Source organism: Ascochyta rabiei, chromosome 2 (genome assembly GCF_004011695.2).
Source record: "Ascochyta rabiei chromosome 2, complete sequence".
Classification (NCBI taxonomy): Eukaryota; Fungi; Ascomycota; class Dothideomycetes; order Pleosporales; family Didymellaceae; genus Ascochyta; species Ascochyta rabiei.
Genome location: NC_082406.1, coordinates 2,480,682 through 2,493,685, shown reverse-complemented (window position 1 = coordinate 2,493,685; position 13,004 = coordinate 2,480,682). Strand labels below are relative to the sequence as shown.

At 50.9% G+C, this 13,004-nt stretch overlaps 2 protein-coding genes across 2 annotated transcripts; both read left to right on the top strand.

The window, feature by feature from the left end:
• Window positions 1-2,312: 2,312 nt before the first annotated feature.
• Window positions 2,313-3,371, top strand: EKO05_0001694 (uncharacterized protein; the record flags this gene model as incomplete). The annotated part of the gene is made up of 1 exon (XM_038945038.2): window positions 2,313-3,371. The coding sequence occupies one exon, from the start codon at window positions 2,313-2,315 to the stop codon at window positions 3,369-3,371; it is 1,059 nt and encodes a 352-aa protein (XP_038802447.2).
• A 4,629-nt stretch (window positions 3,372-8,000) lies between these two features.
• EKO05_0001693 (uncharacterized protein) lies at window positions 8,001-9,080 on the top strand (the record flags this gene model as incomplete). Its single annotated transcript, XM_059635733.1, has 1 exon — window positions 8,001-9,080. The coding sequence occupies one exon, from the start codon at window positions 8,001-8,003 to the stop codon at window positions 9,078-9,080; it is 1,080 nt and encodes a 359-aa protein (XP_059491716.1).
• Between the last annotated feature and the right edge of the window lie 3,924 nt (window positions 9,081-13,004).

The following is a 13,004-nucleotide window of genomic DNA, read 5'->3' as shown; positions in this document are numbered from 1 at the left end:
ACCCGCGTACGCACATTGTAGGAAACATAAGCAGGGGCCATCCCTGGCAGTGAACGATGAGTCGGGCTCACTCGGCTCGGTTGGCGGCTAGAGCGCACACTTATCTTCGAGCCATATCTCAGAATCCTGGCTGTTCAAGCATGCTCGGATAGAGTAAAACTAGCTCCACTGTATTCTAGAAATACGATTGCAAGGTCTCGTATTGCTCACAGTGGGAATGGTTCGCTGTTCAGGCTTTTCTCACGTGCTTGGAAGAGTGGTTCATGCATCGCGCGCAGTCGCCGTTCTCGCTTATGTCCGCTGTGCTCGTATCTTGCGCAATCAACATTGGCTGGCATATCATGCCATCATCCCCCACAGAGGTCGATTTAGCTGCATATTGGCACGCTGAACCCTGCATTTTGTGGGCTGCTCAGCTTGGGCTACGCCGAATGTAACTGCAGATCTTAGTCCACTCCCTCACTTGCAGTAGAATTGTTCCCTAATTCCTGCAATCACTGTTACAGCGCATCGAGTACCTAGCTCGTGTGAAGATCCTACGAACCATTCGCGCAACGCTGGGCTCCTGCAGGAGCAGAACTAACATGACAGGCCTGGCGGTTGGTGTCTTAACAGGTCCGAGCTTGCGGCGTGTTACGTGCTCCTCTCCGTGCTAATGGAGGCTGACGAAATGGGACGAGCGTCCGTCATATCTGTACTTGGATTTACCACCGTCTGTCTGCTGTCAGCGGAGAACATTACGATTGTCGATCAGAGCCACTTTGTATAGGCGCTTGATTCCCAACACAGCCGTAACATGCCTAAGTCGCACGCAGATGGATTCGAATAATCTACATTACGTATCCCAAACTTTTCGCAGGAACCAATCCACCAGCCAGCGTACATCGCGCATGCATGCCAAAAGGATGTAGATGTGTGTGGCGCTTCTGTACCAATTGACGCACCCACCCGTGCGGCGCGAGGCGCGAACGGCAATCTCTACGAAAGTCCAAGCTTGTTCTTGGAATTGTCAAGTGTATCTCATGTGGCTCCATTCAGGGATCTGTCTCTACTCCTGATCCCAACTTCGTGCCATGTTGTGAATGTCGAAGTGGCCCTCAATCAGCACCAGCAGACCCAGCATTGCTCCGTGTTAGTCCCTGCAGTACACAGATGTCCTGAACTATCTTCAGCTGGTTCGAAACGCTTCAGACTTCCGCTCTACTCCTTTTAAGGCCTCCTTGAACACAGATCGTGCCAGGGTCTATCGAAATGGACGAGGGTCCCCAGTTTCACGGGAAACCGAAGAGCTTCCTTGTTGTACAGGAGGGGCACCGTGGGCAGTCGCAAGGCGCAGCATAGCCCCAAGCAGCATGCTGTGCAAACACCCAATTGTGCCTGGTGTATATTCCACGTTAGGTATGATTGAACTCTCGTGACACCTCGGTCCAATATGATGTGTTGTTCATACCAAGGTGGGCCTAACGATGGTCTTCCAGTGGCCTTGAAGGAGGACAAAGGTTAGCATCATAACGTCGTCCTGCCGCAACACACCTCTCGTTTTGCAATGCCGCCTTCGATCCATCTCATCATCTCTGATCTTGTTCACATCAGTTGACGCGACATAGTTGGAACAGGCTCCGGGACCAGAACAGTACCTTCTGGACACTCGTCAGCTGCCCATTCTCGCATACACCTATCCGCATAAGCAGCCCTCCCGTCGACCGGTCGAAGACAAACCTACCGCCTGAGCCGCCCATACACCAGAGTGAGGCTAAGAGGCACACTTATCTCCTCGCCTGTACGGGCAACAACGGTGGGTTTCGTATGTCAACGTAGCTTTGGAAGAGCGTAGGCTGTCTTGGCTGACCTTGCACAAGCAGTCTGCCTAAAGAGAGTGACAGTACCTGCGTCGCTTGCTCTGGCATCGTTTACCGGATAGTCGAAACGCTCGTGTTCGCTGCTCGCAGCCTCTGATCAGACCAAAGCTACACTACCAAGTCACCAGCCTGTCACCCCCAGCCGTGACCACAACCCCCTTCTCTCTTGCTGCAAGACTCTTCCGAGTGAAAGCACCGAACAAGTTCATCGTTGGCGTATCTAATCGTCGACTCGCATCTTTGCAACTACACTCGATCGGTGAGACGGAACTTGTTCATCGTCGACGCCAAGTTACTGGAAAAAGAGAGCTCGTGATGAACAACACTCTGAGTTTACCTTCCGAGCTACACCACATCTGTCTCGCTTTCAAGCAGCTGAAGTTGCAGGCGGCATACCTCTTGCTAAGGCCTTTTTGTCTGTCGGCTGTACTGCTTTGAATGCGCGAGTACACCATGACGCACGGCGACTACCACGAACTTTACGATGGCCCGCTCTTCGAAGGCGCTGATTCATTTTTCTTCGACTCGGAAGTCAATAGAAACCTCGAGGACCGAACAAGTATTGATGACATCCCCAATATGGTTGCTGCTTCGAATCTCAACATGGACACGGCGTCTACGGACAATACTGCATTCCAATACTCAGACTCCAGCTACGGGTATTATGACACCAGCGGTTTCTTGTGGTCAAGACATATTGGAGCTGGTTTTGAATCTGTGGTGTCACCGCCATATGAGGGACCAGTCGAGACTTCCGAAGCTGTCCCTACAGTTTCGGTAGCCCGTGAAGCGGCAAGGATTGTCAAGCCAGATATTAGGGTTGAAGTGTACGACGATAGCCTCGGCACATGTCAGCCAGCTAGACAACACCAAGGATACCTCACAGACTCATCTTCGGGTTACATCGCAACACCCGATCCAACAGAGGGGACCAGCATCGATACCAACTACGAGCATGATGATATCCAACGGGAACATTCGACCCATGCTGCATATGCTGACCCTTCTCAATACCCTAGTCAGATGGACTGTGATCTCGCGGGCTTGAGACTACAGGCTTCTGCTTCGGAAATAGCTAGGCCACACGATGGGGTGTCTTCGCCCTTGCTGTCGGGATCTTTTACAATGGAGCGGTCGTTTCCTCTCCACATGTATACACCTGATGGCAACCCATTCGGTGGAGTTGAAACACGATTTATCGAGACATCACCTGGCGTGTACTCCAGCGATCATGCCGGCCATCCAAACTCTGCCAATAGTCAAATCCCATCTATGTATGAGAGGTTGTCTCTTGGACTGGTAGGTGGTATGACAGTGAGTCGACCAAGTAGCACAAATACTGCAGGCGTATTGTCAAACCAACACACACACTTCGAACAACCCATGTTTCCGACCAGAGGCTTTTCCACCGCCATGTTCAACGGAGTCTCAACCGGATTCGATGAGCGGGAATCGCAACCCAGTAGTTTGTGCAGGTTTGTCACTCCATCGTCCCAAATGTATGTGTACTAAGTAGCTTCCAGACAACCAAATCACAGAAGCCACAGGCTGTCTGTCTCCGATGGACCGCCGTCCCCGACAACGACCACAACGTCCGACTTCGATGTGAGGCGTTTGACGTGTGCTGAGAGTGGGTGCCGAAGATTGTTTATCGGTAACTTTCGACAAGGAAATCTTGCTCGGCACATAAGAACTGTACACAACAAAACACCATATCCCTGTCAAGGCCGCGGATGTGATAGGGTCTTCCAACGATCTGATGCTCGTTTGAAGCATCAGCGTAAAAGACACCCTGATCTGAACCTTCCAGAGCCCGTACGGCGAAGATGAGCAGAATCAGTCAGGATGTTTCTTGTAGAAGCTGCTAACAGAAGTGGGGTGGCGCGGCGCATCTTCCGCTTTCTGCTCCGCCCAAACAGATTGCTGTTGGTCCAGCTTTGCAGAGGCTGTCATCGCACTTCTTAGGAGTAAGACGCACTGCTATTTGGCTGGTACTTATGGTGTGTGCCCACCAAAAGCCGTTCAGGTAATTGAGTACCTTCTCTAGCTTCGTATGTCGTCCCTTTCAACACCATCCCTTCAGGCAGTGTCAAGGATGGTCGCTTTCATCTCGAGCAGAGGCTTATGGTCTATTTTAGTGATCCGATCGTGGACAACACCTATCCAGGTCTGTGTCATCGCATATCAAACAGCTGTACTTTCCTCATGTTCAGTCGCCCCCATTTGCTTGTACATGTCCCTTGTCTTTCTTCCTGGTCTCAGGAGCCATGTCACGACACCCTCTTTCACATTGTCCATCTAGAATATGAACCAAGATCTTTTCTCATGTCTCTTATGTTGGCGTTGTAGGTATACGTTGGACGGACTACGCGTATCGTGGTGGGGTCGTTTGACGCTCGAGGCAGCAGTCAACCATAGCCGCAGCACGGTGTCCGATCCGCACGGAGCTAAAGGCGATGGAAGATGGGTTTTCGTCCGATTTCGTCATGAGAAACTCATGTCTGTTGGAGAAGCTGTAGCGAAGTGAAGCCGTCGTCTGAATTGAGCTGGCCAGGACCGGGACGCACAGTCCTCTTCGTTTAAACAATCCTCAGTCCCACGTGGAACGTCAAACCTTGTTTCCTCGCATCTGCAGTCTTGCCATATGTGGATGGCTTTATTATGCTTTTGGAATAGCTTTTAATGGTGTGATGATCCTCGTTGATCATATTGCTTCACTTTGTGCGTTGCACTCCAGGACTGAGGTTGAGAAGGAAGTCGCCTTCAGAACGTCAGCGTGGGGTGAACCGTGCGACACGCTCCGCCGTGCTGGTTATAGGCGACTGCTTAGAAACCGTGCTTTCCTCATCTGGATTAGATGTTCAAGCAATGGAGAGAAGGAAGCGGCCGTCTAGGTGGATGTTGTGGCCTGCAGGTGGGAAGCTGACATGGTGACCTCAGACCAGAGCTGAGCAGTCAGAAGACGACGAGGAAAGGAAAAAAACGCGACAAAGGTATAGAAACTCTTACTGATGTGTGTGAAAAGATTTACTGACAGTTGAAGTGCTTGAGTAGCAGTAGTGTCGCTCTTGCTTGAGTAGCAGTGGTGTCGCTCTTAGGTTGATCAGGAAAGGAGCAGGAATGTGTCCCTACCTATAGCTCGTCATTTTTACCTAGCCGCCTGATAGTGGCGACATTTTCCGTACGTTAGCGTAGGAGAACCTTACATTCTCACTAATCCTCTTCAATTTTGAGGTGCTTTCTCGAAGCTTCATGACTCTTCCTTGCCTCATGTCTCCATGACCAATGAATCGTCGGCCGCTGTAAGGAGAACATCCGTAGCCAGTGACCACATTGTCTGGCTCTCTTCAGGCAAGTAGATGAGTAACACAGGGTCCTCCAGTTGATAAGCATGGTAGCGGAAAGGGACATCCTGGGTTACTAATCTGACGTGCAGTTATCAACAACGCGACGAAACTCTCACGTACATCGCTGGAAGTCACCCAGGTATTGTTTTCCATTCATACCACATTGTTACACTTCCACTAGTTTATCGCCTGCTGATGACGTTGTTTAATCCAGCCACTACAAGCCTGCAATCTTTCATCTCTAAGCTTAATGGAATCGGGCACTCCGAAAGAGAGATATCACCACTCAGCTGAAATAGCATATAGATATCGATTCAATGTAATCTTCAGGCACCTCCCAAGGTAGTGCTGTCGACGTCTTGAAGTTAAGGTAAGATCGTCGCAAGTGGCGGTCTCAGCTAGTTTCTCGCATTCTCGGTGCATTTAAGCTTATAGATGTTGGAGCCGAGTTCTAATCAGTGGTCGATGCTCTACCCTCCATCTTTTGGTCCAACATGACTATCCCTATTTTGAATGTCTCTTAGACGAGACGCAATCCTTTCAAATAGACTGCCCGACTTGACAGATACAGGATGGGTCTAATCTCACTGCCAGCTCGGTGAATAAGGAACCGGGAACCAGCTTCTAGCTGCGGTTAGATCCGATGCGTCCGGTATCTTTTGGTACTGGTTCTCGGCAGGCAGCGATTCGTCATTCTGAGAACGACACTGCCACCGTGAATATTCCCGAAGCAGTCTACGAGACCATGGAAAAGGGAAAGCGTTGTGGAGTTTGGCGTTCTACGGCTGTGCCGATAAAGCCTTCGGCTCTTAACTCTAGCCAAGACAGTCCAGACCTTGCGTGGCTGACAGGAAAACATGTGGAGAATATTGGGACACGCGCCTTCGCAACTCGTGGCTGTAAATGCTCGGCCCGTAATCTTTTTCGACTCCACATTGAGTAGAGCGGGCCTACACCTGCTCCACAGCATCGTCTAAATGCCCCAGATGGGTACAAGCGCGATTTTGTTGCGGCTACACCGCATTGATTGGCTGGGTCACCCTGCCGCCAGCCTCTGAACTTCGGTTAGAAGCAGGCGGAAAATCAACAGTCTGTTACACTGACAAGTTTGGCAAGTAGACATGCGTTGCCATGCGGTCGGCCTCCGTACCCTCGCCCATTCGCGCTCCTGCAGATGCTGCACAGTGCGGCAGCTGCACAAAGTATAAGCCTTGAACCATTGAACGGCTGTGGTACGGCGTAAGTCGGCCGACTTTTGATGCGCCGTTGACCTTGGTGTTCTGTGGGTCTACATATCGGCCACCGGGTATTGATGCAGAGTGGGCTCGGAACAAAGGACAACTAATTGGTGGAGCTTCCCATCTGGAGATCGCTCCAGAACTGCCTCTGAAGTAGACGATATGCATACCCGGGTCCCGGATCATGCTAGAAATGTACGGCCTGCATATGCTTGCAGGTTGAAGCGGAGCATGCAGTACAAGCGGCATCCCAAACAATAGATTCGTGCATGTGGCTGATGGGAGGTCGGCTGGATGTTCGACAGCTATCCTTAAGCATGAGTGCCGCTGTACAGGCTCTGCTGGGGTTTCGTTTCGTTGCGTTTCGCACTGATTTGCAAGTCTTACGGCCTGACCAACGTTTCCCGACGTCATTTTGTTCAATCGACTCCCTGTGGCTGAAGCTTGCTCTGATATGTACTGCCAGCCTAGAGGAGCTTCATACCGGATAGTACACACAGCCGCAGCCGACCTAAATACGACGCCTCCCTTCTGCTACTTTGATACATTATGGCATCTTTGTCGCCCCCAGGCATTAGCTCAAAATACACCCCGTGTTGCAAATGTATCCAAGGGCGAGGGCTCCGTCTTGCGGTTACGGGTATAACGTGGCTGTGAATGCCCGGGGTAATCGGTCATGGCACCGAGTGTCGCGCTCCCCCAACTGCTACTCGCGGGGCGTATAACAGAAGCGCAGACCAACCGTTGGGTCGACATCGTTCGTGACAGTTATGTGGGTCTACTCCGCCTCGCTGAGAGCGTGATGATGATCCCGCAAGATACGTGGTTTGCTTGCGGCTTGGGCTCCGTACACAGGCATCTGAATGGTCGAAATTGGAGGACTCTCGTGGTCCAGAGTCCTTAAAACCATCACCTTGAGGTGCTCGACGCATCTTCCTCTCTCCAGCAGCTGTCGCAGAGCTGCTCTCTTCCCCGTACTCCCTTCTCTTTTCATCCTCAGCGTCTTCAGCTAAGGAACCCGTACGAACGCAGCGAACAGCCTCGTGTAAAAGCCACCCGTCTCCGCTTTACCGTCTCAACCGTAGTCAGCTAGTCTCAGCCGGGCGCCGGCTACTGCTTCTTGAGTGAGGCTTGACACCATCGCTTGGCGTGGCCTTGCATGTTGATCACGGTGCGTGACCAGCGCAGTCAACCCTCAGTGTGCGTCGACCTAGCTCACACAGAACAGACAACACTCGCAACCTGAACCCCTGAGCTGACCACGAACAGGCCTTTATCGTACTTTCCATCGATAGGGAGTCGCTGTGTCCTCAGTCTCAGTCTTGCGTGTGGCATCAACGCCGCCTCGTCTAGGGAGTGTTCATCAACCTTTGGCTCCTCTGCAACGCTCGCAACCAAAACCAATACTGTCAAGACCACCGAAGTTTGCTCCCTCGACCGCCACCGCCCGAACGTAGCAAGACGAAGCAAGAATGGATAACTGGTGGCTTTATCCCAACACTACCCACTGCCATGGCGACAAACCCTTCAAAGAGCATGTCGAGTGTAACACAAACATGATGTCTTCAGACCAAACTCCATACGAAACCATGCAAACGGAAGGCTGCAGCCAAGTTGAACCGTCGTTCGAAGTGAACGAGGTCGATCAGACCGAGGTAAACACTACTGCACATGCGTATAGTCTCCAGCACTCTGAACCAAGCGCCGAGGTCTACTGGGGTGCAGCTCCACAAGGCTTCCGAGAGCATGTGTCCAAGGTCACCTTTGGTACAGGCGGAGCCTATACACCAGTTGGCCCACCATACTCAGCGAATAGCTTTGCCCCAGTCGAGGCTATGAACGACCTCAGCTTTCAGGCCAACCCGCACGGTTTAAACGAGTCGCAAGTTTGGCCCAACACCTCGGACGGATGTATCGACTCTCGTCGCTTGACGCTCACGGGCGAAAACTACGACCAGCCTCAGAGTGAAAGACAACAGGGGGCCGCAGTGTACTCCAAAAATATCTTCTCAGATCTGGGAAGTAGCGACCTACCCCATTTGCAACCCGCGGACAGCATCGAGACCTACAACTCGTTTCAGTATCCACAAGAACAATTCTTGGGGTCCACACCATCCCTCGGTCCGCATTCGTCGATTGATCAGATGATGGAAGATAAACCAACCTTGCCTGCTTCCGTGCAGATGCCGACAGAATTGAGAGGCGTCCCATTCGCACCAACAAGACGACCTTCTACCGTGCCTTGGTCTCATACCGCAGCGATCGAGCAGACCATGCCGCACGGAGTCTACAATGAGGGCCCCTACCTCGATAGGCTGAACAGTCATTCAACAGGCGAGACGTCGCTCGGTGAACCAGATCATGACGGGTCGATGGTGACTGACATTGTACATGAGGCGAGTACAAATAGCTCTTGGGCCCCAGATGTGAACCCAACAGACTCTGGTGGGATGGCCTTGTACCCCCGCCAATCTGCCACGCCGCACACAATTCGGCGCCGCCGATCCTCATACCGACATGGCTCTGGAGGCTTGTATGAGCCTAGGTCTGATGATCCTTACACCCGAGAGCACTTCGATACCATGCTCGACCGCCTTGACATCAATAGCGGCGCTGGTACTGAATTGATGAGGTGAGTGCAGCTGTACAAGTGGGCAAATGAGTGCTGACTTTAGGAACTAGGTCGCGCAGTGAACGCTTGGTCACGCCCAGAAACACCGCGCACCGACGCAAACGAGCTTCACCAGGCCCTTCCGATGTTAGCACCACTTCTTCTGTTACATGGACGCCTATGGCATGCCGCGTCGAAGGCTGCGAGACCCAATTCACCGGTCAGTTCGGCCGAGGTAACCTTTCCCGCCATCTTCGATCCGTGCACAACCGAAGAGAGTTTCCTTGCAAAGTAAGAGGCTGCTATAAAATTTATAAGAGGCAAGATGCACTCAAAAAGCATTGCGACAGGAGGCACACACCTTGAAAGTCCCGCTAGGTTCTGCTCCGTGTATGAGCGTCGCAGAGACTGTTCATTTACAACACCTTTATCCAACCGGTCAGCACCAATGTCGACCTCAACCTTGAAGCTCTGGAAGTGATGGTTCCGAGTTTGTCTGTCACTGTATGTTATACCTTGCTATTGCTTCTTTGCTCTTTCTTCCTCGCTCTTTCTTCCTCGCTCTTTCTTCCTCGCTCTTTCTTCCTCGCTCTTTCTTCCTCGCTCTTTCTTCCTCGCTCTTTCTTCCTTGCTCTTTCTTCCTCGCTCTTTCTTCCTTGCTCTTTCTTCCTTGCTCTTTTTTTCTTGCATTCTTGCAGCCCTGCCTTCCTATCGTGTATACACAGCCGATTTCTTTCCTAGCCATTGTTGTTTCGTCAACACACCCCGCTTATAAGTCCTCTTGATACCTACGATTCCCTTGGCCATCTTTTTCAGCACAAAGAAACACTCCAATATCTTATGTAGGATTCGGCGTTCCGGTATTTCATACGTTGATGATGATGATAGAGTCAAGACGTGTTCGGAAAAGATTGAGAAGTTGGGGCGATAAGTGTCGGGGCATGCCTGGTATCGGGACTCGTGTCGATGAGGGTATGAGATGTCGTGCTTGCGTCTAGCCATTCTACGCACCTACTCAACTGCAGAAGTGTGCGTCGAGTTAAGAGCAAGGAGAGCTGGCAACGACGTCGTCGGAGAAGGTCCGGCGAGTTAGCTCTTTTGGTAGCGACGGCCCGGTCCAAGCTTCGCAACGGCAAGGGCCACCATGTTTACCCTACCCATCAGCAACGGCGCATGTTGGCATCGCCGGTCCATGCCGTATGTAGCCTGGTGTCCGTAGTTGGATGACGATCAGCCGTCGCCTCATTTCGATGATCGCCAATACCGGTTGGCGATCAAACAAAAGCACAAAGGCTGGGGCACTAAGGAGGGGTTGGTGTGCGACGCCACATGTCAAGCCTTCTCACAAGGTGGAGGAGACATGAGCTGGCTGGTTCCAGTCTGAATGGCTTCAAGCTGTGGAACATCGACACCAATGCCGGCTGAGGGTCGGGGGACTGCGAGCGGGACTGATGGAACGGTTACACCCTTCGTAACGTTTGCAAAGCCGCCATGATAGCACCATCAACAACCGCGTGAACGAAGAAAAGGTTTCGACCTCTATTGGTGTGTTCATATCCTTCGAACTGTGTTCTTTGTATCTGCTGACTTGTTTGGTTTGTAGGTGTTGAGATGCCCACACGTCAGGGGGACGAGGAGGACAACAACTTTATATACTCGCGCATCGCTGCCTATTAGTCACTACAGCGCTGGCACCTGTCCCACCTAGTTTAGTGGCAATGCTCATGCTTACTGGTTCATATGCTCTTCGCTTATCTTATTGTTCAGTTTATTGCTCGTCTGCCTTCTGAGAGGCCAGCCATTACCAACAACTTACAGACTAGCCATGCAGGCAGTCGAGGAGCAGACACTGAAGCTATCTTGCGAGCCGAAATCACCAAATTCGCTTTTTCTTTGCTGTTACCATTCTCATAATGCATCCTAGGTGATGCATTTGCCTTTATGGGCCGAGGAAGGCAATACAGCGTGGCAAAGTAAAGGGCTACCGATGCACTGTTAAGGGCATGGGAGTGACATCAATGATTGTTAATATTAGAAAGATGTTCATGGAAGCCATAAGAGACATACACCGTCGTCCGTTAATCCGTACAGCGAAGGCGAACTTTCAGCACAGCCCCAACAAATCGCGTTCAGTTGCGTGATACATCGGGCTCTCCGAAAAGTAGCAATTGCCACTCTAACAAACACATTAAACCCTACAAAATCCAGAACTCGTAGTCTCTCCAGTGGATACTTCGGGCACACTGCAGAGTATGTGAGGCGTCGAGGCTGCAGTGGGGCCACATGCAAGCGTGGCAAACACCTCGCTTTGCCAACCTATCAGAGTGCCGCCAATCTTGCGAAAAAGAACTATCAGCCTGTGGATGGGGTGACTGGCCCTGAACTACAAACGCATACATGACTCTTATCTGACATACACGTAAACACTGCAACTTGTGACAACCCAAGTTTGAACACAAATGACACGTCTAAAGGTAAGTCCCGCTAGTCAATATGCAAGGACAAGATCTAGATACACGATGAGAGCGTCCTGCCCGATTCTTCACAAAGACGTCTGGCGGATCGTGCACTGTGAACAAGATTGCATGTACGCGCGTTTCCACTTTGCTCATCCTCCTTACTTTCAACGTAGTGCCAAGCACTGATAATTCTATCCGGCGCCAATCCATTCTTTGCAGCTATTTAGTATATGCCAGAACTAGTTTTTGGAGTGTACAGAAGCTTTCTTTCGCTGTTATTGAATAGCATCATACTATGTTCAGACATTGAGCGGGCTGGATAGATTACTTTGAGCAATTGGTGTAGATGTGTTGTCAACATTACTAGTGAAGTGGATATTTAAGCTGCAAAAATCTTAGTAGAGGTTTATATAGTCTTGCTCTATATGCATCTCGGAGATTTGGAGAACTGGAAAGCGTAAGTGCCTCTGAAACTTCTAGTAGTCTTGACGAACAAGTACAGTCAACGAACCTCTGAACTCGCCTAGATACCTCCCTACTTCATCGTTCTTGACACGTGGCCATATGTATTGCGAAACGGTGCATGGGGGGCAGATTGTCACAACATTGTTATTTTTGTGGAGTAACCAATCGACGTTGTGTCCAATGGCTCTTTACTGGCAGTTTTGAGCTTTTTTCTCGCCTAGTGTGGTTCTGCGTATCAGTCGGAAGGGCAAGGCAGACTTCATCTGACACAACTCATCCTCTCTCGTGGCTGAGCAGGACACATGCAGGCCCCCGGTCCCGAAGTGTCGAAACACGTCGAGTCGAACGATTGGACGAATGTAACGCAGTCTAATACTCCTGCGATTTGCGATTTACAAGTCGCTTCCGATGTATCCAGTTGGCTCACGCGTCAATAATAGTGGCGAAGGACTTCTGAGAATATGTACGCTTTACCTTTTTTGTGGTCTTGGGCAAGACGCATGCTGCGGGACATGTGGAAATTGATGATCTGGGCTAACGTATGACGACACACCGACAAGGGTGGCTGGATCGTGCATGCAGTACTGCAGGACTGCAGAGCCAAAAGCAAAGACAATCTCCACATTTTGCCTTAAAGATACAAGCAGCCAACGCATCAAATCTGCTCATCATTATACCTAGGTAATGTGGCGAAATACCAAAACGGCCGAACGTCAAGGGAAGAACGAGTGCGACACAGAGCGCGTGCAGGGCCAGATGCATGTCTGCGCAGCACACGCGACAACACCTTCAGAGCCTCAGTCGAATATGGATCCGCTCACACAGAAAGTCAAAGGAATTCATGCACATGATAATAACCTGCGGGCATGGTCGATCATTGCCTCATGTCAAAACACATATGACGACCTTACCGTGACAGCTTTAGAGGTTGCATCAGGCCACCAGCAAAGAATTTACACGATAAGGAGATATCCATGCGCCTAGCGGAGCTAATTCTGGCTACCAGAACAACCGTCTGATTCATT